This window comes from Anomaloglossus baeobatrachus, assembly GCF_048569485.1.
Source record: "Anomaloglossus baeobatrachus isolate aAnoBae1 chromosome 5 unlocalized genomic scaffold, aAnoBae1.hap1 SUPER_5_unloc_11, whole genome shotgun sequence".
In the NCBI taxonomy this organism is placed as follows: domain Eukaryota; kingdom Metazoa; phylum Chordata; class Amphibia; order Anura; family Aromobatidae; genus Anomaloglossus; species Anomaloglossus baeobatrachus.
In genome coordinates this window covers 232,513-259,134 of record NW_027441786.1, presented here as the reverse complement: position 1 = coordinate 259,134, position 26,622 = coordinate 232,513, and the positions used below count along the sequence as shown (strand labels likewise).

General features: G+C 43.3%; 1 protein-coding gene across 1 annotated transcript; it reads right to left on the bottom strand.

The window, feature by feature from the left end:
- Positions 1 to 466: 466 nt before the first annotated feature.
- LOC142258788 (uncharacterized) lies at positions 467 to 8,465 on the bottom strand. Its single transcript, XM_075331384.1, has 2 exons — positions 8,381 to 8,465; positions 467 to 1,437 (listed from the first exon to the last, which is right to left on the bottom strand). Exons 1-2 carry the CDS (start codon positions 8,463 to 8,465, stop codon positions 548 to 550), a joined length of 975 nt encoding a protein of 324 aa, XP_075187499.1. The 3' UTR covers positions 467 to 547.
- Between the last annotated feature and the right edge of the window lie 18,157 nt (positions 8,466 to 26,622).

Sequence of the window (26,622 nt, the reverse complement as noted above, 5' to 3'; positions counted from 1 at the left end):
AGAGGCAGACGGGGAAAGAGGCAGACGAGGAAAGAGACAGACCTGGAAAGAGACAGACGGAGCACATTACTTGGCCAATTTAGTTACATCTGTGTGGAATATCTGTGGTATTGAAATATATGTTGTGAAATGCTTCTATTAGCTTAGTTTTTGCCTTTTAATAATTATATTTCTATCTATTTTTTTTGTGGTTTTTGTGTGCAGAATACATTTTTGTTAATACATTCTATTTTGTTAACAGCAGTTATTAACCCGGGCGAAGCCGGGTAGTACAGCTACTATGCAATAAAATAAAAAAGATTCCATTTACCCCACCTCCACCAATACAAAGGAGAGGAGATAGTAGGGAAGTGAAAAATTGCATTAGATTGTTTAATTAACTCTACTTACAAAAGGCTTCAATTGACCCATGTGAATTTTTCTTAGTGGTCAACGAATTATTATTTTCAAGTAAACCATTTCTCACTTTCTAGGTATGATAATGGCTTCTACCCTTCTAATATTTGTGATGATTAAAATTAATCCATTTGTGTGTAAAATATTTCCCTCATTCTAAACATATCAAGGGTTTCTCCCTTGTGTGATTTTTTTGGTGTCTTGCAAGATTTGATTTTTGGTTAAAACATCTCCCACATTCTGAACATGAAAAAGGCTTCTCCCCTGTGTGAGTTCTCTGATGTGTAATAAGACTTGATTGATCTGCAAAACATTTCCCACATTCTGAACATGAAAAAGGCTTCTCCCCTGTATGAGTTCTCTGGTGTGTATCAAGATGTGATTTTTGGTTAAAACATCTCCCACATTCTGAACATGAAAAAGGCTTCTCTCCTGTGTGAGTTCTTTGATGTGTAACAAGTTGTGATTTTCGGTGAAAACATCTCCCACATTCTGAACATGGATATGGCTTCTCCCCTGTATGAGTTCTCTGGTGTGTATCAAGATATGATTTTTGCTTAAAGCATTTCCCACATTCTGAACATGAATATGGCTTCTCCTCCATGTGAGTTCTCTGATGTCTAACAAAACTTGATTGATCTGCAAAACATTTCCCACATTCTGAACATGAATATGGCTTCTCCCCTGTATGAGTTCTCTGGTGTGTATCAAGATATGATATTTGGTTAAAGCATTTCCCACATTCTGAACATGAATATGGCTTCTCCTCCGTGTGAGTTCTCTGATGTCTAACAAAACTTGATTGATCTGCAAAACATTTACCACATTCTGAACATGAAAATGGCTTCTCCCCTGTGTGAGTTCCCTGGCCCCTAACAGATTCTGATGAAAATCTTTTCTCCCCTTTGTGAATTTTTTGATATACTGAAGTTGAAGATGGCTTCTTTGCTGTAAGAGCACTTTGATTTTTAATGCCGTTTTTGTGACATTTATTTTTCTTAATAGTGTTGTTGAGGATAAAGAATTGAGTATCCAAAAATACTTAATTCAGCCATTTCATAGACTCAGGTATATAGTTTAGTAAGATGTAAACTAACACACATATCTATGCATGTCTTTGTTCTCTTTTATTCTTTTACTAACACGTTTATATAAGTATATTGCATATTCAGTGTATTTTCCTTAACCTCAGTATATACTAGAATATATATATATATGTATAGCTTGAATATGGCCACCATTTCCTGGTTTACACCCAAGACAGATGGACAAAGAAATTCCTGAAGCTTTAGATTGACCAATCCAAGGGGCATATGCAGATCTCTCTACGTCATGAAGCCCTGACCTACGATACTTGATTGGACTAGAACTCTTGTTTACACCCCTTTTACTTCGTGGTCTAATTGTCCGAGAATAAAGATTTTCAGTCTTGCCTCAGCCTTGGTCGTGAGAGGAAGAGTTTTAATTGATTTCCAATTAATTATCATTCTTTTTCGCCGTGCACAAACGACATTTTAATTCGGAACAACGATCAGATCGAGGGATCAATTGTATCCCAACATCCCCAACAACTGGAGGCACTGCTGAGAAACCGTAAGAAAGATTGGCCGAACTTCTATCTCGGATCCGAGGGATCGTTTCCTAGTAGCCACAGGCCGCCGAAACAGGAGCTGATCACTCAAAATCGCAGGTAAGTGTCATATATAATGTATATGAGAACTGCCTGCGGTTTCGGAGACTTGTGGCGAACGGTCTGATCTCTGAACTGAGGAAGGGGTTGACGCTATTGACCCTTAGCGGGCTTGAATCTTTCGCCGGTAGTCTAAGAACAAAGAGACGGACCCAGACCCCATAGCGTCATAGGGTCCGTGGGTCATACGATCTGATCGTTTGTTTTCTTTATTGCTAATTGTGAACGGTGTTTTTAGCTTCATAGATAGCTTGTAGATTCTACGCTCTGATCTAGTTTTCAAAGAGTTAATTGCCTGTAGTTTTTTTTTCTTCTTCGCTGTGACCGAAGGAAGAAGGGAGGTAGTCACAGACTGAGCGCGGGAATTGTATTACACGCTGTCTGCAGTGTCTTAGACAAAGAAAGCAGGGGGGTTGATAGTTAATCCCCCCCTTGCCCCTGCATTTCTTCACTAAGAGGAAAGTTTGTGTGTGTTAGAAAGTGGGGCGGGTTGGAATGCCCACAGACGCAGCTGTTGTCTTTGTTCTGTGAAGGAGAAGGGGGGTGGAGGGTGAAGAGGCAGACGCTGGGTATTACAACAGCGCAGCTCTTTGGAGAGAGGAGGGGTCAGTGGAGGTTGTTGCAGCCTTTGTATTACAGCAAGTTGTAATGATTTGAAAGAAAGACAAGTGTTATCTTGGTTTGGATTTGAGAGAAATTAACTAGTTTATGCGTTTTTCAGCATTTTGTAATCGTTGGTTTGTTTTTGGAACAGAGAGATAAGGGAATTGGCGTGTCCCCCAGTGTTTTATATATATATATAAAATACATCGATTCTTGTGTTAATAGCCGGAAATAGGAACACGTGGAGAACGGTATTAGTATCCACGTGTTGGACGCTGAAAAAGTGCGTCCGCTTACACGGGAAAGAGGGGGAGGGATTCCGGTGGTGGAGAAAAGTGTTTTGAACCAGCGTATTCCCCTGAGTATTAACTCATGCACTGCTATGTGAGACGCCGGTAATAGGGACGCGTGAAGGAACGGTTTTTGTATTCACGCGTTGGACGTCTAAGTGTGTCCTTATTGCATAGTAGGGAAGTGGGAAGAGGGTTCGGTTGGAACGGTCGGTCCAATTAAGCACTATGTATACTTTGTTCAGAAGGAAAACGGTTCCGGAGGATGCCGAGAGCGCTAGTATTCTAGTTGGAAAACGAGAAGGGAAAAAATATACGAAAAATTGTAAGAAATTGTGTAAAATTGTTGGATTACCACCAGGTGGCAGGCTGCAGCCCAGTGTATGGAAGTCTATATTGACCGCCAATAAGGGGATACTTGAAGATAATAATCTGTTAGATACAGCAAGGGCTTGGTTTCGGACAGCTGCGGTGTTACAGAAAGAGGGCTGGCAGGAGATTGAAGTGGACCAAGGAGATGTTAAATTGTATGGTTATGTTTTAAGTGAAAAATCAAAGGTTCAAGTGATGGATTCACAAACCTCATTGCCGCCGTCTTACAACAGCTCCGCGGCCGATTCAGGTGTTGGTCCAGGTGGATGGATATGCCCTGTTTGTGATTGCCAAAATCCTGATTATTGTGGTGTTTGTTATAACTGTGGAGGACAAAGACCTCATTCACTGCCTGCTATAGCTTACAGTCCCCCCCTTTACCCCCCTTTGCCTGTTGCTGTTTCTGACGTCACTAAATGTCTTCCTTTAACTGTGACCCATCGTTCTCCTTCTCTAGGATCTGCTGTATCCGGTATTAACCAAACCCCCCCTTTGCATGCTGTAATGCAAACTAGTTTAGAGCCCTTAAAAGTAACGCCCCTGGCACCGCCCGTAGCTTCTGCCCCTCCCTGTACACCCATAGTGTCCCAACATGGCAATACTCCCGGAAGTCAGATGCCTGGAACTTCCTGTGGTGGCCATCTTACTACACCTCATAAACCACAATTACTTTGTCCAGTCATCACCCCAGCCGGCACCTATTATAGCCCGGTGCCTGAACCCGGTTTGCTTTGTCCTAATCTTTCAGCATCCTCAGTGGCACCTCCAGTTTTGCAACCTCATAGGCCCCTACCACATACTACCCGTTCTGCACTGTCACATGAGCTTATTGATCTGGATCCACCCGGACAGGAGGGTGTTACTTATGCACAGGACGGTGTGGCTTATGATAATCCCCATACAGATGGAGGATCACAGGATTCATTTTCTACCATATCCGAGGAGTGGGACCCTGTCTTTCAGCGTTATCATGCCTGTGCCAATGGCACACTCCTCCTCTCAGTTGGAAAAGGAGACATCACTACCATGTCTGTAGGAGCCGTGGTTAATCCTGCCAACGGCCACCTGCGCCACAGTGGTGGCCTAGCTGCTCGTATAGTCAAGGCTGGAGGCGAATCTATACAACGTGATTCAGAAGCCCTAGTACGTACACAAGGCCCTGTCCAACCAGGACGTATTGCTATTACAGGCCCAGGCAACCTGCCCTGCAATCTAGTCATTCATGCAGTTGGCCCACTTTATGATTCTAATCAACATGACACCAGTTGCCGGATCCTCCGAGAGGCAGTCGAAGCAGCCATTCTATACGCTTCCCAGGCCTCTCAGGCCGAGATGCCTTTACGGTCAATAGCCTTGCCCGCCATTTCGGCTGGAATTTTCGGATTCCCTATCCGAGCTTGTGCAAACGAGATTGTTAAAACCATAATGCCCCTAATCCATGGCCAGATGTTGAATTTGCAAGAAATTCGTCTAGTCGGAAGTTTGGAAGCGACTGTTAAAGCACTCCAGGATGCCCTCCAAGGATATGTTCGCCCATCCAAACCCACTATCATCTCCAGGAAACTACCTATTATGGTTGAAGATGCAAGTGATGATCAAGTACCAGTCCGGACACAGAAAGCCGTACTTGATAAGGACGACTCAGAACCCTTGATGTACATAAAGTTTACTCCTGGACAGGCAGCAACCTTAGTCTCCACACTGCCAGACCCAGAGGCCCAACCTATGCCATTTTACCGCCGTATCGTACAGATCCAGAAGATGTACGCAGCTACCTGGCAAGATTTAATGTCATTGGCCCAAATTAAAGCAGGAGACTCTTATTGGCCAGTCATGGAAGGGGCCCTGAATGATTCTCGCCTGTCTTCTGAAGAAACCTGGCAATCCGGTGTCACTTTTTGTGAACAGTTGAAATCCTGGGCACAAGATCGTTTATCTGATCAAGCCACCAGCCTTAAGGATGTAACTCAAGATCAAGCAGAGTCAGTTGAAAAATACGCTTCCAGACTCACCCAGATGTTCGCAGACCTCGGATTCTCACAACAGATTAAACCACAGGCTCAGCTTTTGTCACAAGCCTTTGTCGCTGGTCTGAGGGAGGAGCTTAGGAACAATATAATGAAGACTCGCCCGGAGATTGAAAATGCTACCATGACAGATGCTATTATTATTGCAAAAAGCTTCCAGAAGAATATGAAACCCTCCAAGAAGGCAATGGTTGTCCTGGCGGAAGAGGACTCTGAGAACCCTCAATACGTTATGTCTAATGTATCACCATTTCCTACGCAAGTGTACCCTCCCGCTATCTATCAGACTACAGCTGAACCTTCACCACAATTTCAAAACTACCCTGACCAGAGAGGAGTCAGAGGCCCTTGCTTCAGGTGCGGAAGAGAAGGACATATCAAACGGGATTGTCGAGTGCCACCTAATAGGTATTACTCTCGGAACGGTGATAACAGACAACTAAGGAGACCATATCTGGAATCTCAACAAGTTGTCCAGAACCAGGCCCAACAACAGCCACAATGATGGTCAGGCACGCCTGAACCTACCATGGCTTCTACCACAAGTGCCTTTTCTCCTTGCTCTGCAGTCACCCTACTGGTAGATGAGAACCCAATCAAATTCATGGTGGACACAGGTGCGGCCAAAACTGTTATTAGACAACAAGACTTACCATTGTCAGTTCCTCTTACTTCAGACACTTTTACTTGTGTTGGTGTAGATGGCACACCAACTAAAAACCAACTTACAGTGCCGGTCCCAATCGGTCCTTTCCCTGAAGTTTTGACCAGACTCCTGGTGTCTCCTACCTGTCCCATTAATCTTCTGGGTGCCGACCTCTTACACCGTTTCCGAGCCAACATCAATTTCGACTCCGATGGCATGACGGTAACTTTCTACAATCCCAATACACCGGAGGGAATTGAAGACGTGTGTATTGTCTCAGCATTGCCTATGATGCTCTTGTATCGAGACGATCCCTTGTATGGAATACCTGACAGTGTTATAGCTCTTATACCACAGTCTCTATGGTCAACGGGTCCCGAAGATGTTGGCCGTCTGCAAGTACCTCCCGTTATGGTGCGTCTTAAACCTGGGGCCCAGCTACCTCGAGTGCCGCAATATCCTCTGAAATCCATCCAGGAAGAAGCACTCAAACTGCAAATATCAGCTCTCCTTGAAAACGGGGCCCTCATTCGCTGTGTTTCGCCATGCAATACGCCATTGTTTCCTGTCAAAAAGAAGACATCTAAAGGAGAAGCTCCTAAGTTTCGGTTAGTGCAAGATTTGAGGGCCGTCAATGCTGCTACTCTGTTGGAAACCCCAGTGGTACCTAATCCACATACTCTTCTTGGACAGATCCCACCCTCAGCGACCGTTTTCACTGTCATTGATCTCGCCAACGCTTTCTTCAGTGTACCTCTGCATCCGGACTGTCAATATCTGTTCGCTTTCACCTTCCAAAGAGGCCAGTATACATGGACAGTCATTCCACAAGGAGCACAAAACAGTCCCAATCAGTTCACCCAAGCAATGTCTATCATTCTCTCACCATGGCAGCAAGAGCATCCAGAAGTGGCTCTTTTACAGTATGTGGACGATCTACTCCTCTGTGCTGGGAGTGAACAAGACTGCTACGACTTCTCCGTATCTTTGCTCCAGTTCCTTGCAGCCCAAAATTGTAAGGTCTCTAAGGCAAAGGTTCAGTGGTGCCAACCCAAAGTCGTATTCCTTGGTCATTGTATTTCACCAGGCTGTAAGCATCTTACGGAGGACAGGAAAGAGGCCATTGATGCTTTATCTTTTCCCAGGAATATCAAACAACTGCAAGCCTTCTTAGGCCTCATCACGTATTGCAGACAATGGATACCAGACGCTTCCAGGATCATGCAACCGTTGTACGATGCTGTCAAGACCAATCATATCACATACGACGACTCTCCTGAGGATTATGACAAACGAAATTGGGCTTTCGAGAAACTCAAAGACGCCATCTTAACAGCCCCAGCATTGGGCCTTCCGAACTATGCTTTGCCATTTACTCTTTTTCTTCATGAGATCGATGGCCATGCCTCTGGAGTGTTAACACAAGACCATGGCTCCAGAAAACGCCCAGTTGGATACTACTCTTGCAGACTTGACCCTGTGGCAAGGGCCTCGCCCACCTGTCTTCGTGCGGTCCATGCTGCACATCTTCTTCTTGACAAAACGGCCGACATTACCCTTGGCCACCCCACGGTGGTTCAAGCACCCCATGATTTGAAGGCGATTCTTGACCAGACTCAACCAAGACACCTGTCCGCCCAACGTCACCTTCGTCTTCAGTGCTCCCTACTACTTCCTGACAACGTTACTCTACAGCGATGTACCACCTTGAATCCCGCCACTCTTCTTCCGCTTTCTAGGGGGGACTACCCCATATGTCAGCATGAAGCCCATGAACGCTGCAGCTCCTGCGACATGGTTGACGTCCCTGTTTGCAGCCATGATTGCTTAAAGGAGATGGAAAAGGAAACTACTACACCTTGTCAAGTATCTGAAACACCTTTGCCGGATGCAGATCTTACTTTGTGGACAGATGGTTCTCGGTACGGGGATGGCGGCAAGTTCTACACGGGATTTGCTGTGACCACTCTGAATCAGCCAATTACATCGGGAGCCATACCATCCCACATGTCAGCACAAGAAGCAGAATTGGTAGCTCTCATCAAGGCATGTGAAGCGGCAGAAGGGAAAAGAGTCAACATCTATACTGACAGCAGGTATGCCTTTGGGGTTGTACACGACTTTGGACTGCTATGGTTGCACAGAGGACTCATTAACTCAACTGGAACTCCAGTGAAGAATGCGGTACTTGTCCAGAGACTGTTGCAGGCAGTTCAGATGCCCAGAGAAATAGCTGTCATGAAGGTCAGAGCGCATGGACGGCTGGACAGCCCAGAAGCACTTGGCAATCATTATGCTGACGAACTAGCGAAGACGGCAGCACGAGAGAAACCGGAAGAATTGGCGGATATTCTACTTATGGTAATAACCAGGACGGGGAAGACTACACAGCCAGAAGACTCAGGCAACAAGGTGGGGAGGACTCTAAATGATAAACTCATATCGGAACAGATCCATGCTCCATATGATGAAAGACAAGAATGGAAGAAGATGGGAGCCAAAGTGGATTGGAAACTATGGAAGCTTGAGGGTCGAGTCTGTCTACCAAGAAGAATGTTCCCTGCAGTAGTAGCATGGGCCCATGGTTGTACGCACAGAGGGAAGAATCAAATGTTGGCACTCATCCAGAAGTTCTACTACGCACCAGGAATTTCCTCAGCAATATCCGCGTACACCAGAAGCTGCCAGACTTGCATAACATGTAATCCTGCACGAACAGAGAAGACACCACAAAAACATCTGGCGAAGCCTCTTTATCCATTTCAAAGGATACAAGTGGACCACATCCAACTACCCAAAGTGGGGAAGTACGAGTATGTTTTGGTAGTTGTCGACATCTTTTCCAGTTGGCCCGAGGCCTACCCGGTAGTCAACATGACTGCAAGAGTCACAGCTAAACGGCTCATCACGGAAACCGTGTGCAGGTTTGGAATGCCAGAAGTCATCGAAAGCGATCAAGGACCAGCCTTCACAGCTAACATTTACCAAGAACTGTGGAATATGCTTGGAGCAAGTCTCGGACTGCATACTCCTTATCACCCCCAGAGCAGTGGGAAAGTGGAAAGGATGAATTCAACTCTGAAAACCAAACTGCTCAAGGCCTCACAGGACAGTGCACTGCCCTGGACAGAACTTCTCCCTATAGTCCTGTACCATGTCAGAAACACCCCTGTTGCAAAACATGGCCTAACCCCCTTTGAAATACTTTTTGGTTCCGTCCCCAGATTAGGGTCCTATTTCCCTCAAAATTTGTCTGACCACCATGACTCAGTTGTGCAGTTTGTTATTGAACTAAGTCGAGAGTTAACTAAAACACATGCAGCAGTTTTCTCTTCTCTTCCAGATCCTGACACAGATCTAGCCACCCACACATTGAAACCAGGAGAGTGGGTGGTGGTTAAGAAACACGTCAGGAAGAATTGTCTGGAGCCCAGATACGAAGGCCCGTTCCAGATAATCCTGGTGACTCCTACCTCCGTGAAACTTGAAGGCAGGACAACATGGATCCACGCCTCGCATTGCAGAAGGGTCGATCCACCAGAGCTGCACTGAGTGTCCTGCTTATACTTATCCTTTGCACAAAATCTGTGTGGTCTCAGGCCACTGTTACTAAAACAAATGATGTGGTTACGTTTTGGTACAATAGTTCGACACAAGTTGTCACTTTTACATTTGATTACTGTGATATCGTGAAATGTCAACTAGGACGGGTCCCCCAAATGGGATGTCAGGCACACCTGAGACAGGGGCAACAGTACATATGTGTTACAGGAGGAGGATATGGAGACACATGTAGCTCATGGAAGGCTGTTGGGTGGAATACTGGTGAAAATTGGGGATACAAACCAAGTGTAGCCTTAAATAAACGGGATGAGAAGGGCAGATCTTTACTTACCAGGATGACACTCTCCCGTGCACCAGTCACTAGAACATGTACTACGAATAACCAGTGTAACCCTTTAGTTCTAAACATAGAACACCCCCAACCACAGGATGAAGGTATATACCTTCTGGGTACACATATAAAGGGTGGACACAATGGTTGTATGCAGTTGGGAAAATTTAGGTTATTACAGATGACAAAAGTTCTACCAGTATTTCGAATGCTTACACATATTCAGACCTTTCACAGTATGGTAGCCATAGCTAATCCCACCATGGAAGATGTATATGCAGTTGAACAGGGTTATACAGACACCAACCTGTGGTTAGAATGGATGAAATATACAGTACACCAAGCCAACAGGTCAGACTGTTATGTATGTGCAGGAGCCAGACCTCATTTAGGAACTGTCCCACTGAATTTGGATTACGAAGCTGAATTATGTCTTGTTAGTCTGTTTACAAATATGACTGAGGGTAATGCATGTGAAGAATGGAAAAAGAGATACCCGATAGTAGCTAAGGCCTTCTCCCCTGGGAAAGGCATTACTATATACCCTGGCAACTATACCTGTTATAATGTGAGTGGTCAAGGGAGAGATATGGGTAGATTTCGAGATGGGTTCTGTGGATCCTATAGCAATCTCACCCGTGATCACTTAATTAACCAGGTACAGTCCGTGGCAGATGTGTTTTGGATTTGTGGGGATATGAAAATTCGATCACGAGTAGAAGGAAATTGGACGGGAGAATGCACTTTAGCTAAGGCACTTATGCCTATACACATAGCCCCCGCTGACCACACTGTCAAAGAAAATGACTTTATAGCACACATCAAAATCAACTTACGGACTCGACGGGGTGCAGATGATGACCGTACCAGTAGAAATACACCTAAAGGTTCTTTTGACCCACATGTTTATATTGATGCTATTGGAGTGCCTAGGGGGGTCCCTGACGAATATAAGGCCAGAGACCAAGTCAGGGCGGGGTTCGAATCCATTATCCCCATAATTACTGTAAATAAAAATGTAGACTGGATTAACTACATCTACTATAATCAGCAACGTTTTGTTAATTATACACGTGACGCCTTACAGGGACTGGCAGAACAACTAGATCCGACTTCCATCATGGCTTATCAAAACAGAATGGCTTTAGATATGATCCTTGCAGAGAAAGGTGGAGTCTGTAAAATGGTGGGGGATGTTTGTTGCACATATATACCAGATAACACTGGAGTGGATGGGAAGGTCACCTTAGCTATAAAGAAACTTACTACACTGTCTGAAGAATTAAAGAAAAATTCAGGAGTGACCGACCCTTGGGGAGATTATTTTGGATGGACGAGTTCTTTTAAAGGCTGGTTGATCCAGATAGGGACCGCCTTAAGTATAGTATTAGTTATATTACTAGCCATTCTGGTTTGTGTAATTCCGTGTTTGAAGAAAATATTTTCCAAAACAGCTGAAGTCACATTAGGAGGGACCTTTCCTTTACTCGAAACAGAAGACCTAGATATGACAGACGACATGCCCATAAAGACCAACACGACCCTCTCCCCCAGTTACAAAACGATTCTGCTAGAATAAACTGTTAGAAGAGAGGACTTAGAGAACCTTGGGACATGGGAAAGTCCAACTACAAAGGGTGAGGACTCGCCTAGGAGTCCTTGGTCTCAAACTGGTGAAAAAAAACCACTTCCCCTCTCCACCCATGCCTCAATGTTCAGTTAGGCAGGTTTTCCGATAAGTCTTTCTACCTCTCTTCCTAAGGGAACACAGTACCCTTAGAATTCAGAAATGGCAGAAGTAAGTCTTTAGGGGGGACTGTTGAGGATAAAGAATTGAGTATCCAAAAATACTTAATTCAGCCATTTCATAGACTCAGGTATATAGTTTAGTAAGATGTAAACTAACACACATATCTATGCATGTCTTTGTTCTCTTTTATTCTTTTACTAACACGTTTATATAAGTATATTGCATATTCAGTGTATTTTCCTTAACCTCAGTATATACTAGAATATATATATATATGTATAGCTTGAATATGGCCACCATTTCCTGGTTTACACCCAAGACAGATGGACAAAGAAATTCCTGAAGCTTTAGATTGACCAATCCAAGGGGCATATGCAGATCTCTCTACGTCATGAAGCCCTGACCTACGATACTTGATTGGACTAGAACTCTTGTTTACACCCCTTTTACTTCGTGGTCTAATTGTCCGAGAATAAAGATTTTCAGTCTTGCCTCAGCCTTGGTCGTGAGAGGAAGAGTTTTAATTGATTTCCAATTAATTATCATTCTTTTTCGCCGTGCACAAACGACATTTTAATTCGGAACAACGATCAGATCGAGGGATCAATTGTATCCCAACATCCCCAACAGTGTGTGATAGATCAGAAGGTAGGATTTTTGTAATAAAATCAGATAGATCTTTGCTGTGAAGGGATGATGGTATATCTGGAGTAGTGGCATTCACTTCAGTTATATATTGTGTGATATCAAGGTCATCTGATTTAAAAATTGAAGATGTCAGTTGTGCTTCTGTTCTCCTGGTACAGGCATCTGGCAAGAATAAAAATAATTTTCAATAATACATACAAATTTAAAGATATAATTTATAAAATAGCTTATAACGCCATTACCAGCGTCCCCGCCATGTTCTGCACGCTTTACCCGATACAGGGCTTCCGGGAGTGCGCTGAGCTCATACTCATATATTCTTAAAGGGCCAACTTGCACTGAACCCGAAAGTTTCTCACAACCTATAGCTAAAAGGCAATAGATATTTAAGGCATTCTCTCCCTACGGGAGGTGCCTGGGCAACGTGGTCTATCCTTAGAGATGCGTTGCTTGTAGTCAGTTACCGTGCCACTTGATGAGTCTTATGCTGTGTGTTTTAACACGTGTCTGTTTCCTAATATCCACTGTAGATGCTGCATATATCTATACCAGCGGTGGGTGCCATATCCGCTGCACCTGCTTATACCAGCAATCCCATCTGCCCCAGACCACATCAGTGACTGTCAGTATCCAATCGCTGACCCCTGTGGTCAGCCATCACTGTACAAAGACTCCCTGGCATTGCATCTGGTGGCTACCTCCCAGCACAAGCCTGTCCTCACCATCAGAGGCTGAACATGAGAACATATAGTGAACATGGTAAATTTTTCTTGCACTTTTTTTTGCAATTTCACTGCAATTGGGATTTTTTTCCCCATTCTTCAGTACACTATATGATAAACTGAATAGTGTAATTAAAAAATAAAAAAGTTATGCTTCTTCAAAGAAAAGGAGAAAAACGAAAAATCGCCTGGGGTGAAGGTGTTAAATTTTAGAAATCATGTGGGTGGGCTGCCCGGACTCCATGTACCCACTGGGGGATAATTCTAACCTCTCTCATATGTTACAGTTACCCTGTGCTGAATTTTGGATAAAAACGCCCCAATCAGCACATTCCTCAGAAGGGAGAGAAGGAAGATCCATCAATAAGAGGCCGAGATTCTAGGAAGATGGATTCATTGCTCTCAGTGGGAGAAACAATAAGAATCTTGTAGTTATGATACTTATTAATGGCGAACAAAAATAAAATAAATGATGTTACAAAGCAAGCTTTCCAGATTACTGAGGTCTCTTCATCAGCTACAAAATTATTTTGTTTTTCCCGCTGAAAGCAATCAATTTTTATTCACCTGGAGAACACGGCACCAAACTAAGATTCTAGGAAGTAACCAGTATCATTACCCTCCGCTTTCTCTTAGGGGTCCACCATACAGAGTAGAGTTTTCTTCCCATGATTTTCTAAGTTGTCTGCACATTCTACGTACGCTGTCATTTGGCTTTGCAGATTAGAGATCTGGGCAACTAAAGGTCCAGTTACACGCTACGATTTATCTGACGATCTCATTAGCGATGTGACACGCCCAGATCGAAGTTACGATTTGCCGAGATCGCACATAGGTCGTTTAGTAGCAGTCACACGTACACATCTCACAAACGACGCAACGTCGTTCAGCGATATATTGTTTGACCAAGGCGGTCGTGTGGATGTTGTTCGTCGTTGGCAGTGTGTCAAACGTAGCAATATGTCTGCTGCATTCCAAACGACGAACAATATTTTGAAACTGAACGATGTGTCAATGATCAACGATTTTCATCCTATTTGCAATCGTTCGGAGTCGCACGTAGGTGTCACACGCAACGACGTCACTAACGATGACGGAAGTGCATCACGAAAACCGTGACCCTGACAACATACCGTTAGATAAATCGTAGCGTGTAACGGGGCCTTAAGGGTCAACGTCTTCTAATTTAAGGGGATAGAATGGATCCTACCTGTAAGAGCTGGCTGATACAGATCTTACTCCAACAGAAGGATGCTAATACCCAAAATAATGGGAACAGTATTGGTTGGAGGAGCATGTGGTTGTCTTCCAGCAGAATGGTGACAATTTGATATGCCCGGTCTACAACCCTGATAAAGCAGCCACAGTCGGTGACTGAGAAGAATCTGTGACTTCTCTGCATTTAGTGGTCACTACTCACCTGGGCGGTTATCTGTAGGAATCTCCTCTTTACTCTGCTCATCACCCCTCAGATATGTCTCTGTAGTATTCATATGGGTCAGATCTTCCCCCTGAAACAAATATTGTAAAAGTCACAGACAGATGGAGAAGTCACATCTATGATCAGCTCTAATCCTGCCATCTGCACCGCTCTCATTACACAAGTATAACACATATAATACTGGAGGATAAAGCAAGACTGAGCACAAGACCTTCACAGCCGTCTACACATCATAGGGAGATTTCATGGCTCCTTCTCTCCATCTACCTGATGATCCTGAGGAACATCGGGATATTCTTGTTTACAGTACTGTGGGAGAAGAGGACGGGGACATCTCTCTGGTGTTGTCCTCTTACTGGATAAAGCTGGAGGAGACACATACAGGGACTGAATTCATTCCTTACATACAGATAATTATAGGCCGTGTGTAGTTAGTCCTGTCTATTACCTGGTGATGTGAGGGGCTGGGGAACCTCCATCATGACGTCCTTGTACAGATCTTTGTGTCCTTCTAAATACTCCCACTCCTCCATGGAGAAATAGACGGTGACGTCCTGACACCTTATAGGAACCTGACACATACAATGATACCGTCACCCCCCGATCCCTTCATAGCGTTACTGTATAATGTCCCAGCAGTGTCACCTCTCCAGTCAGCAGCTCAATCATCTTGTAGGTGAGTTCTAGGATCTTCTGGTCATTGATGTCCTCATGTATCGGGGGGTGAGGTGGAGGCCCCGTGATTGGGCTCAGGGGTCTTCCCCATCCCTCAGACACAGGGGCCTGACAGCGCTCACTAGAGGTCTTCTTCACTACTGTGTAATCCTGGTTATGGAGAGACACAGTAATAAATCTCACTCCAGACATTTCCAGAGTCCTCACCTCTCCAGTTCTGTCCATCTGTTATTCCCATAGATAAGAATGATGTAATGTGACGTCATCAGAATCTCTCACCTCTCCAGTAAGCCGGAAGAGGATCTCTAGGGTGAGGTGTAATATCCTCTCCGCCATCTTGTCCCTGTCCATATCCATCCTTCACGGGGCAATCAGGAGAATTCTCTTCTATAGAGCGATTGTTCTCCCCCAGCATCTAATGTGTATGGAGCCTGAGCCCAGTAATGGGGAATCTCCACACACCTCCACCTGCAGAGCCGCACACTAGATATATGGCTGCTCTGTGCTTACAGGACCTGTGATGATGTCACATGGAGGGGAGGAGTCAGGGGTCACATGATCAGCTCCTCAGTGTATGTTAGTGATCGTTTCACAGTTGGCGGTGTTGTGATGTAACGCTTTGAATTGATGGTTCTCCACGTTGTAGGAAATCCTCATGGGTAACGCCATCTGCGTCCCAAACACTGAGGCCAGGATTTCCCGGCTGAGGACGGGGTCTTGAATGTCTTTTTCTGGGGCGGGCCTTTGTGCTGATATTCCATGGACTGACGTTTCGGCTCCGGTCCGTAGTGGTGTACACAAGCTTCATCTCCGGTCACAATTGAATGCAGAAAGGCGTCACCTTCATTCTCGTAACGTGAGAGGATTTCCTGGTAAATGTCCGGTCTGTGGCTTTCATGTCAGACGTCAGCATCCGGGGCAGCCATCGTGCACAGATCTTCCCATAACCAAGCAGAGCAATAATGTGACTACACGTTCCTGTGAAATGCCGATTGTGCTTACAACTTCTTTCTGAGTGATAGGACCATCATCCTGAGTCTACGTTTTCCATGTGTAACTCCGTGGTTGCTGTCACAGGACGTCCAACTCTTTTTTTGTCACACAAGTCAGATGTTCCCGCCTCACCATTTTTAATCTTACTACTGGCCCAACGACGCACAGTGCACATCAGCACAATCACCATACACGGCTTGTATTCTCTGATGGATCTCCTTTGGGGTGACACCTGCTGCTGTCAAGAATTCAATGACAGCACGTTGCCGAAATCACATTGACCGATCGTCTGCACAGGGTTCATTCTTTACACTGTAATAACACAACCGTTCATTGATAAGGTTTCCCGCCAACTGGAGCTATAGAGGAGAGTCTACTGAACAGTCCAGTACCTGCCCCATACCAGCGCTGCCATCTGAGAGGAGTTATGAAGGTGGAGGCATTACTTTTCATTCAACCCTTGTATTATTGTGTTTTTGGCCTTACAGCCCCATTTCTCTGACCTGCGCTCAGTCCCAGGGGTCCTGCGCTCTCTGTGTTATAGATTTGGGGCGTCTCCGTAGATGCTTTTCCAGGTCTTTCCCTTACACCGTGCTGACACTGTTGTATATTTTCTCATATATCAGACTCGAGTGTTGAGCCGAGTGTCATTCACTATAATTAGATTCCATCATATGCAAGAATCAAATAACAGGTGCGGAGAAGATGGAGAGATTAAAGGGTTTATCCAGCTTTTTAGTAACTATTACGCTACATAGATACATGTAGGTTGATACCAACTTCTTACCTGCTCTTCTGTGAGCTCCTCTCTCTTTGCACAGAGGTCATGTTACATAGTTGCATAGGTTGAAAAAAGACCTAGGTCCATCTAGTTCAACCTTCCTCCAACAATTTTACATTTTGATATTAAGTCATTTATAACCGACAATGTTGTGTACTGAGGAAATCCAACTCTTTTAAAAGCTGTTATAGTATCTGCCATTACTACCTCTTGTGGTAGGGCATTCCAGAGTCTGACTGATTTAACTGTAAAGAACCCTTTCCTGTTTAGCTGCCGGAATCAGTTTTCTTCCACTCGCAGTGTATGCCCCCTGGTCCTTAGTATTGTCTTTGGAAGGAATAAGTCATGCACCAGTCCTTTATATTGGCCACACATGTATTTATACATATAAATGAGATCTCCTCTGAGACGTCATTTTTCTAAGCTAAACATATCTAACTTTTTCAACCTCTCATCATATGGGAGGTCTTCCATTCCTTGTAGTAGTCTAGTTGCCCGCCTTTAAACTGACTCTAACTTCTGTATGTCCTTCTTAAAATGTGGAGCCCAAAACTAGATCCCATATTCCAGATGTGGCCTTACAAGTGATTTATAGAGGGGTAACAATACATTGGGATCACGGGATCTAATATCTCTTTTTATACACCCTAACATCTTGTTTACTTTAGCAGCTGCTGCTTGACATTGAGTGCTGCTGCTCAGCTTATTTGTAATCAGAATACCCAAGTCCTTCTGTTCTTTAGCCCAAGATTACTTCCATTAAAGTATATGCAGCTATAGGATTACTCCGTCCTAAGTGCATTACTTTACATTTATCAACATTAAATCTCATTTGCCAAGTATCTGCCCATTCTGACATCTTATCCATATCGTTTTGTAATATTTTACTATCAAGGTCAGTTTTTAATATCCTACATAGTTTGGTGTCATCAGCAAAGACTGACACTTTACTATCAATCCAATCAACAAGGTCATTAATAAAGAGATTAAAAAGGATTGGTCCTAGCACAGATCCCTGCGGTACCCCACTGCTAATTATAGCCCATTTAGAGAATATACCATTTAAGACTACTCTTTGTTTCCTATCTTTTAGCCAATTCCTTACCTATGAGCATATAGTTTCCCCTAGTCCCTACTACTGGAGCTTTGCTATAAGGCTATTATGTGGTACAGTATCAAATGCCTTTACAAAGTCCAAATAAATCACATCAGCTGCATTACCAATATCCAGGTTTGCACTTACCTCCACATAGAACCTCAACATGTTGGTTAGACATGACTTATCTTTCATGAATCCATGCTGTCTGTCAGTTATTATATTATTTTTTGCAATATTTTTGCATGTCATCTCTTAAAATGCCCTCAAAAACTTTGCATACTACTGATGTCAGAATTACTGGATGGTAGTTGCCTGGATCCACCCTCTTACCTTTCTTAAATATCGGTACCACATCAGCAATCCTCCAATCCTGAGGAACCAATCCTGTTGCAAGCGAGTCTAAGAAGATGAGATACAGTGGTCTGTCAATTACTGAGCTCAGTTCCCTCAATATTCGTGCATGAATGCCATCTGGCCCAGCGGATTTGTCAATGTTTAATTTACTCAGACGCAGACGTACTTCTTGTGTTAAATTAATATCAGGTGGTGAACTTTGATTTTTGACTGGTTGAATGATCCCTGAAACAGTCTGTTCCTTGCTGAACACGGATGAGAAGTGACGGTTTAATATCTCAGTCTTTGCTTTGTCCTCTATAATTAACTTGTTACTATATTTTAATGGACCAATACCATCCTTTGTTTTCTTTTTTGGCATTAATGTATTTATAACAAATTTTGGGATTTATTTTAATGTCCTTGTCGATTTTTGTTTCAGTAGCTAATTTTGCTTGCTTTATTTCTTTTTTACGTTTCCTATTGAGATCCTTATGATCTTGAAATGCTATTTCTGTATTCTCACCCTTCAAGATTTTGAATGCCATTTGTTTTTCTTTTATTATACTTTGTACAGTCTTATTTATCCATAGAGGTTTTGTTTTTATTCCTAGACATTTTTTTACTAGGAGGTATAAGTATTTTACAGGACTCTAGTAGTATATCCTTAAACTTACCCCATTTATGTTCGGTATCACCAGTTACCATGACTTTGTCCCAATCTACACAATGAAGCTCTTCCTTTAATTTGTTAAATAAGCTTTCCTAAAATTCTAGGTTTTAGGATTTCCCCTTTTAAATGTTCTATTGAATATTACTTTGAAGCTTACCATATTATGATCGCTGGTTCCCAAGTGCTCTCGGACCTGTAGATCTGAAATTGTATCCGGTCTATTTGACACTACCAGATCTAGCAGATTATCTCCCCTTGTCGGTTAATCTACCATCTGAGAGAGGAAATTGTCTTGAATAGTAGATAAGAACTTACAACTTTTAGCACAACCAGAAGATTCCATGTCCCACTGAATGTCTGGATAGTTAAAATCCCCCATAAAAAGGACCCAATTATTATTATTATTATTTGATGACGTTTTAATTTGTTGCAGCATTTCACCCTCTACCTTTCAGGTATGTTAGGAGGCTTATAGCAAACTCCAATTAGTAGCTTTCCGTTATTCCCCTCCCCATGTACATTTTCCCATACTGATTCTGCATTGTTGCAGTTCCCCCCAATGTCATCATTGAGCACAGGTCTTAGGTTAGATTTTATAAATATACACACCCCTCCACCATTTTTGTCTTTCTTGTCTTTCATGAATGTAGTATAACCCTCTACGTTTGTCACCCAGTCATGGCTCTCATCCGGTTTCCGTAATGCCCACCACATCATAATCCATGCTTGACATTGGTCTCCAATTCATGCCAAAGGGAGAAGAAAAAGAGTATACCCACAGAGGGATCACCAAGAGATTATAAAAATAGAAAAATCTTTATTACAATTAGGAATACATATGGAACTCCACGCTGGGAGTAAACACACAAAGGACAATTAAAAACATTTAAAACAAACACATATCCCCTATGCCAAAGCACATATGAAATTGGTACTGAATAGATCAATATTATACACCACCCCTTAAATAAGTACAACCAGCAGTGCTATGACCTACTGTAAACTGGACACAGTGATATTTATTACGGTGCTAGAAAATAATAATATACAATATATCCGTATCAAAAAGGCTGAAAATACCCTTAGAAACACATTGGTAAGGTCACAGATATATGAAGCACTCCCATAGCATCTATAGTACAGGCAAAAAAAAAAAAAAAAAAAGGGTGAGTCAGGCTCAGGTTTAGCGTGTAATAAAGCACACAGGGTGTAACCCTGAGCGACAGAGCCTAAACCACAAGATATTATTGATAGGACTTCTGAGAAAGGCTTGGCTATATTTTAGTGAAGTATATAAACAGGATTAGACATAACATCCATTCAACAGTTAAATAAGCCAGATGAAAAATATTAAAGCAGTGCACATTGTCTGTATAGATCAATCCCTGTACAGATAATCAATTCTAGAAACTAGTGCATTCAGTTGGAGCACACAAACGGCAAATAGGGCATAAAGTAAGACTTAAACACAAAAACAGCAGCACATTGGATACGTGCTGCTGCTATGTCAGCTAGCCGAACATTGATACCAAAAACCTTTTCAGTGGCCCAGGTGTTACAGAAAAGCCCATACTCACTATCCTAATAACCAGGGAGCACAGACAAAAACCAGGTTGTAGGAAGGGGGGGAAAGCTTTGGCAGAGTTACCCCACGCGTATCGCCTCCAAACAGGAGGCTTCCTCAGGGGAAGAAAAATAGACAGTGTGTAGTCCAAAGTGTGTCATATTTAAATCATGCAGCAAATTGGGTAATTACTCACCAGCTTGCAGCTTGAGAGAGTGCAGCATTATAGTATAAGGTGTTTCTGCATGGCGGCCGCCATTTTGGCCGAATCACATGATTCGGCTGAAAACCCTCCCTAAGTCTCTACAGCTCATGCGTCCACAAGATGGCGCTGTTTAACATCAAAACTCATATTGCTCTGATGTGCAAGTCCTTATAGATGGAACATAATGGTATATAGGTAAAGTAACACATTTTGATTAAGTAGAATAACTTTACAGGGATAGGTATATCACACTCGGCGGCGCATGCGCAGTAACCGTTTATGGGAACTTAGTGCATAACTTGAGGTGTCACAGCACACTCGTACAGGAAATATCGGTAGCCACCAATATAAAACCCTAATAGTATAGAGAGCTTATTTATGCTTATTTTCTTTTATTTTACCGTCCCACTTCGGATATATAAGGTATTATAGATAACACCCAGCAATAAATACGTGTGGTTAGTACAGGAAAACACAGAAAAAAAAAAAAAAAAAATTGGTATACCCAACTTGGCGGCGCATGCGTAGTAGCAGTTTATTGGGACTTAGTGCATAACTTAAGATGTCCCAGCACACTTGCACAGGGAATACCGATGGCCACCACTCTAAACCCCTGATGGTACACAATACTTATTTATGCTTATTTATGCTTATTTTACAGCCCCACTTCAAATGTATAGGGTATTATGAATAACACCCAGCAATATATAGATAGAATACAATTCTGTTCAACAAAGGTACAGTCCGCCAGCTTATGTGGCATATGTGCAATAACAATTTTATTGGGACTAAATACATGGCTTGTCAAAGCTCCCCATACCATGTGCAGGGAACACCAGTGACAACCACTGGAATACCCCATCACATGTGAGGCTTGTCAAACAGCCTCATCAAGCCTATAAGACAGATGATAGAGGAAGTTTTAGGGATCCATTACAGTCTGATATCACTCAAGGTGCATAGTCTAAGGGGATGGGCCCAGACAGAAGTCATCCTCCAATCCCATGAAAGATAACATTCTGGTACGGCTCCGTCAGTAGAACTCTAGAAACCTTAGGGGTACATCTTGAAATAGTGTAAATACATACAATGTTAAGGTCCCCATACAAAGGCTAGAAGAAAAAAAAAAAAAAAAAATTTGTCAAGTGCCCTACACACAAACACAGTATAGATGTAACCAACAAGGAATCAATTATAACGTCCAGGACAGTATCTTCACTCTCTCCATGACCAGAAATAATGTCCTGCAGATATTGACGAGCGATAGAATGCTCCCAGGATCCTCACTTTGTTGGAGAAGCCTCAGTCGCTAAAAGGTAAGGAACAGAAATTCACAAATGGTCAGAGATCACAAGTCTTTGTAGAATCCAGTATATAACAATTCCTCATTTAACCCATGGGGGGCCAGACTCTTGAGGTTGTAAATCCATTTGGATTCCTTCTGCAACAGCTCCTTTATAGGGTTCCCTCCCCTAATGCCTGTTTTGACTGAATCAACAATCATAACTCTCGCATTGGTATAGCGACCCCCATGGTATGTTAAAAAATGTGAGGCCACAGAGGTGAGTGTCTTCCCTTTCTTCAAATCCGCAGTAGCTGTGTTTATGTTGGAGAAGTGTTGTTGAATTCTCTTTCTTACCTCTTGGCTTGTCTGGCCTACATACAGCTTTGGGCAATTGCAGATGAGTACATAGATCGCATTTCTGGAATGGCAATTAAAATAGGCACTGCTGGAAATCCGCCTAGGAAAGATCGATAAGAGGACATGATCACTCGCCTGCATGTGCGGACACACTGAGCAAGAACCACAGGGAAAGGTACCTCTCAGTCTGGTACCCGTCCCCAGGCTCTGTACCGGTCTTTTAAAATGGCTACTGGAGAGAATACCACCCAAATTCTGGGCCCTCCTGGCCACCAAACTCGGTTTTCCCTCCAAAAAAGGGACCAATTTTCTATCGCTACGTAGAATGTCCCAATTTGATTGAAAGAGTTCATAAAGGTCCTGCCACTGATTATTGAAGGCAGTGATCATACTCACTGTTGCTCCTTTCCGTCGAACTTTTGGCTGTAGTAGGGTCTCCCGTGTTAGGGCTTTGCAGTCCTGCAGAGCACTTGAAACCACGTTCCTCGGATAGCCTCGTTTCCGAAATCTATTGGACAAGTCAAAAGCATGTGACTCAAAATCAGTAGGCCTGCTGCAATTTCTTTTCACCCGCATAAATTGACCCTTTGGTATCCCATTTTTTACGTGGGCCGGATGAAAGCTGTTATAATGCAGCAGGCTATTCGTAGCCGTAGGTTTACGGTACAGGGTAGTACAAATTGTGTCATCCTCCCTGGACACTCGAAGATCTAAAAATTCAACTGAATCTTGCGAGATGCTCGAGGTCAATTTGATATTCAAGTTGTTATTATTAAGAGTGAATATAAAGTTCTCACACTCTTCCACAGAGCCAGACCAGAGGATCAACACGTCATCAATGTATCTGAACCATCTAATGACGTTGATTTTGAAATTGTCCATAGTATACACCTGTGTCCCCTCCCACCACCCTAAAAAAATATTAGCATAAGGTGGCGCACAGCACGCCCCCATTGCTGTGCCAGACGTCTGGCGGTAGTACGTCCTATCGAAAACAAAATAATTCTTATCCAAGACCAGATGAAGTAGGTCCAGTAGGAAAGAATCATGCTTTCTATTGCCAGTTGTCTTCTGGTCCAGAAAGAAGGAGACGGCCTGTAAGCCTAGGGTATGTCGGATTGAGGTGTAGAGTGACTCTACATCCAAAGTGACCAGAAGGGTATTGGGGGGAACCCTAAGACTGTCCATCTGTTCTATCAGGTGTGCAGAGTCCCTGACATACGAGGGAGAAGATTGCGCCAGTGGTTGGAGGTACAAATCTAGGTAAATGCAAGGCCTTTCAAATAAGCCACCTATTCCTGAGACTATCGGCCTACCGGGAGGTTCCGACCTACCTTTATGAATTTTAGGTAGCATATAGAAGGTCGGTGTAACCGGATACCGAGTAGTGAGAAATTTCCTCTCTTTCAAGGATATAATGCCCTGGCCATGGGCTGCAGAGGTAAGTCTATCCAGACTCTTTTTGAAGGTAAATGTAGGGTCTGAGGGCAGAGCCGTATAACACTCACTGTTGGAAAGCTGTCGTTTGGCTTCTCTGATATACATGTCTATTGGCCACAGGACAACATTTCCCCCCTTATCTGCCTCTTTTATGAGGAACTCCTTGTTCTCTTTAAGTTTTGTTAGGGTCCGTCTTTCCTCTGATGTTAAATTATTGGCCCTATTATTATCTACATGAAGCCCCTCAATCTCCCTGCAGACTTTACTAAAGAAGATGTTAATGGCTGGGCATAATGAAAACGGCAGTGTTGCCTGGGACAGCAATCGTCCAGAAAAGGGGATCTTCTTACCTTGTACATTTTCATTCTCCTCCAAGAGGCCCAAAAGATCTTCAAAAATTTGTCTGTCCTCAGGTGGCAGTGTATCCACAAGCTCTGGTTGGCTATCCAGATATTTGAACGTGAGCTGCCTACAGAATAAGTAAAGATCCTTTGTCACTGTAAATTTATCAAGCTCATTCATCGGGGCAAATGATAATCCCTTAGAGAGTAACGTACATTCCACCTTTGACAGTTGATAACTAGAGAGGTTTATAATCTGTAAGTCGAACTCGTTACCGCTACCAATTCCGCCTCCTGCTCCTTGTCTCCCTCTGTGGTGGAGTCTGCCATAATTGATTCCTCCTGCCTCTTCTCCTTGGGTTTGGGTTTACGGCGACCCCTCCTGGTACGCCTTCTGCGTCCCTTGAATCCGTGGATAAAAAATCACTTGAGGACGGCTCTGTTGTCACTTTAGCTGCACTCGGTGCGCGATTAACTGGTCGGCGTTTGTTCCCGCGATGCGTCCACCTAAATGCCCTATTCTCGGCGTGGTCGCCTTTATCGCGCTGAAACTTGTTTTTCTTTCCCTTGATGATGTCCTTTTCGAACACATCAAGGATACTTTTCAGCCTACTCTGGAAAGGGGTCACTACAGTTACAGTATCCAGTTGAAGCAAAATGTGCTCTTTATTCTTAATTTCCTCCTTCAATTCTATCAGGAGAGAGCGGTCATGTTCGATCAACATGTCCATAAGAATAAAGGAACAGGTTTGTAAGCCCTTTTCCCAGGTAAGTCTGAACTGTCCATCAGTCTCCCAAGCTGGAAAAATCTGGATACGTAATCCCCTTGGGGTAATTTTCAACTTCTTATATTCTTCTAGCGTCCTCACATTCCACCATAACTTAACTACCCTTTTATGTAAATCTATTAATTCCTGACAAAGCTGCTGGTTCTCATCACGTGAATCTGATGAAGCACCTGCTACACCCGTATCTGGAGCTGCACCAAATACATCCAAAGATTGATTGGACCAATATTGTTCTCTCGCTGCTATGTCCATATATTCACAAAGTTATACTCAAATAATACACAATATCTTAATATAATATCGTCAGCAAAAAAATAAATTTGCTTAGGCGTGCCTCCTTCCAAGAACGGTGACAGGGCGCACCAATAAACACTATTTAGATGAAGGGGGGAAGGGCACCACCTAAATGGGATCTCCGGGTATACGGATACATATGCCAAAGGGAGAAGAAAAAGAGTATACCCACAGAGGGATCACCAAGAGATTATAAAAATAGAAAAATCTTTATTACAATTAGGAATACATATGGAACTCCACGCTGGGAGTAAACACACAAAGGACAATTAAATTTTAATTGTCCTTTGTGTGTTTACTCCCAGCGTGGAGTTCCATATGTATTCCTAATTGTAATAAAGATTTTTCTATTTTTATAATCTCTTGGTGATCCCTCTGTGGGTATACTCTTTTTCTTCTCCCTTTGGCATATGTATCCGTATACCCGGAGATCCCATTTAGGTGGTGCCCTTCCCCCCTTCCTCTAAATAGTGTTTTTTGGTGCGCCCTGTCACCGTTCTTAGAAGGAGGCACACCTAAGCAAATTTATTTTTTTGCTGACGATATTATATTAAGATATTGTGTATTATTTGAGTATAACTTTGTGAATATATGGACCTAGCAGCGAGAGAACAATATTGGTCCAATCAATCTTTGGATGTATTTGGTGCAGCTCCAGATACGGGTGTAGCAGGTGCTTCATCAGATTCACGTGATGAGAACCAGCAGCTTTGTCAGGAATTAATAGATTTACATAAAAGGGTAGTTAAGTTATGGTGGAATGTGAGGACGCTAGAAGAATATAAGAAGTTGAAAATTACCCCAAGGGGATTACGTATCCAGATTTTTCCAGCTTGGGAGACTGATGGACAGTTCAGACTTACCTGGGAAAAGGGCTTACAAACCTGTTCCTTTATTCTTATGGACATGTTGATCGAACATGACCGCTCTCTCCTGATAGAATTGAAGGAGGAAATTAAGAATAAAGAGCACATTTTGCTTCAACTGGATACTGTAACTGTAGTGACCCCTTTCCAGAGTAGGCTGAAAAGTATCCTTGATGTGTTCGAAAAGGACATCATCAAGGGAAAGAAAAACAAGTTTCAGCGCGATAAAGGCGACCACGCCGAGAATAGGGCATTTAGGTGGACGCATCGCGGGAACAAACGCCGACCAGTTAATCGCGCACCGAGTGCAGCTAAAGTGACAACAGAGCCGTCCTCAAGTGATTTTTTATCCACGGATTCAAGCGACGCAGAAGGCGTACCAGGAGGGGTCGCCGTAAACCCAAACCCAAGGAGAAGAGGCAGGAGGAATCAATTATGGCAGACTCCA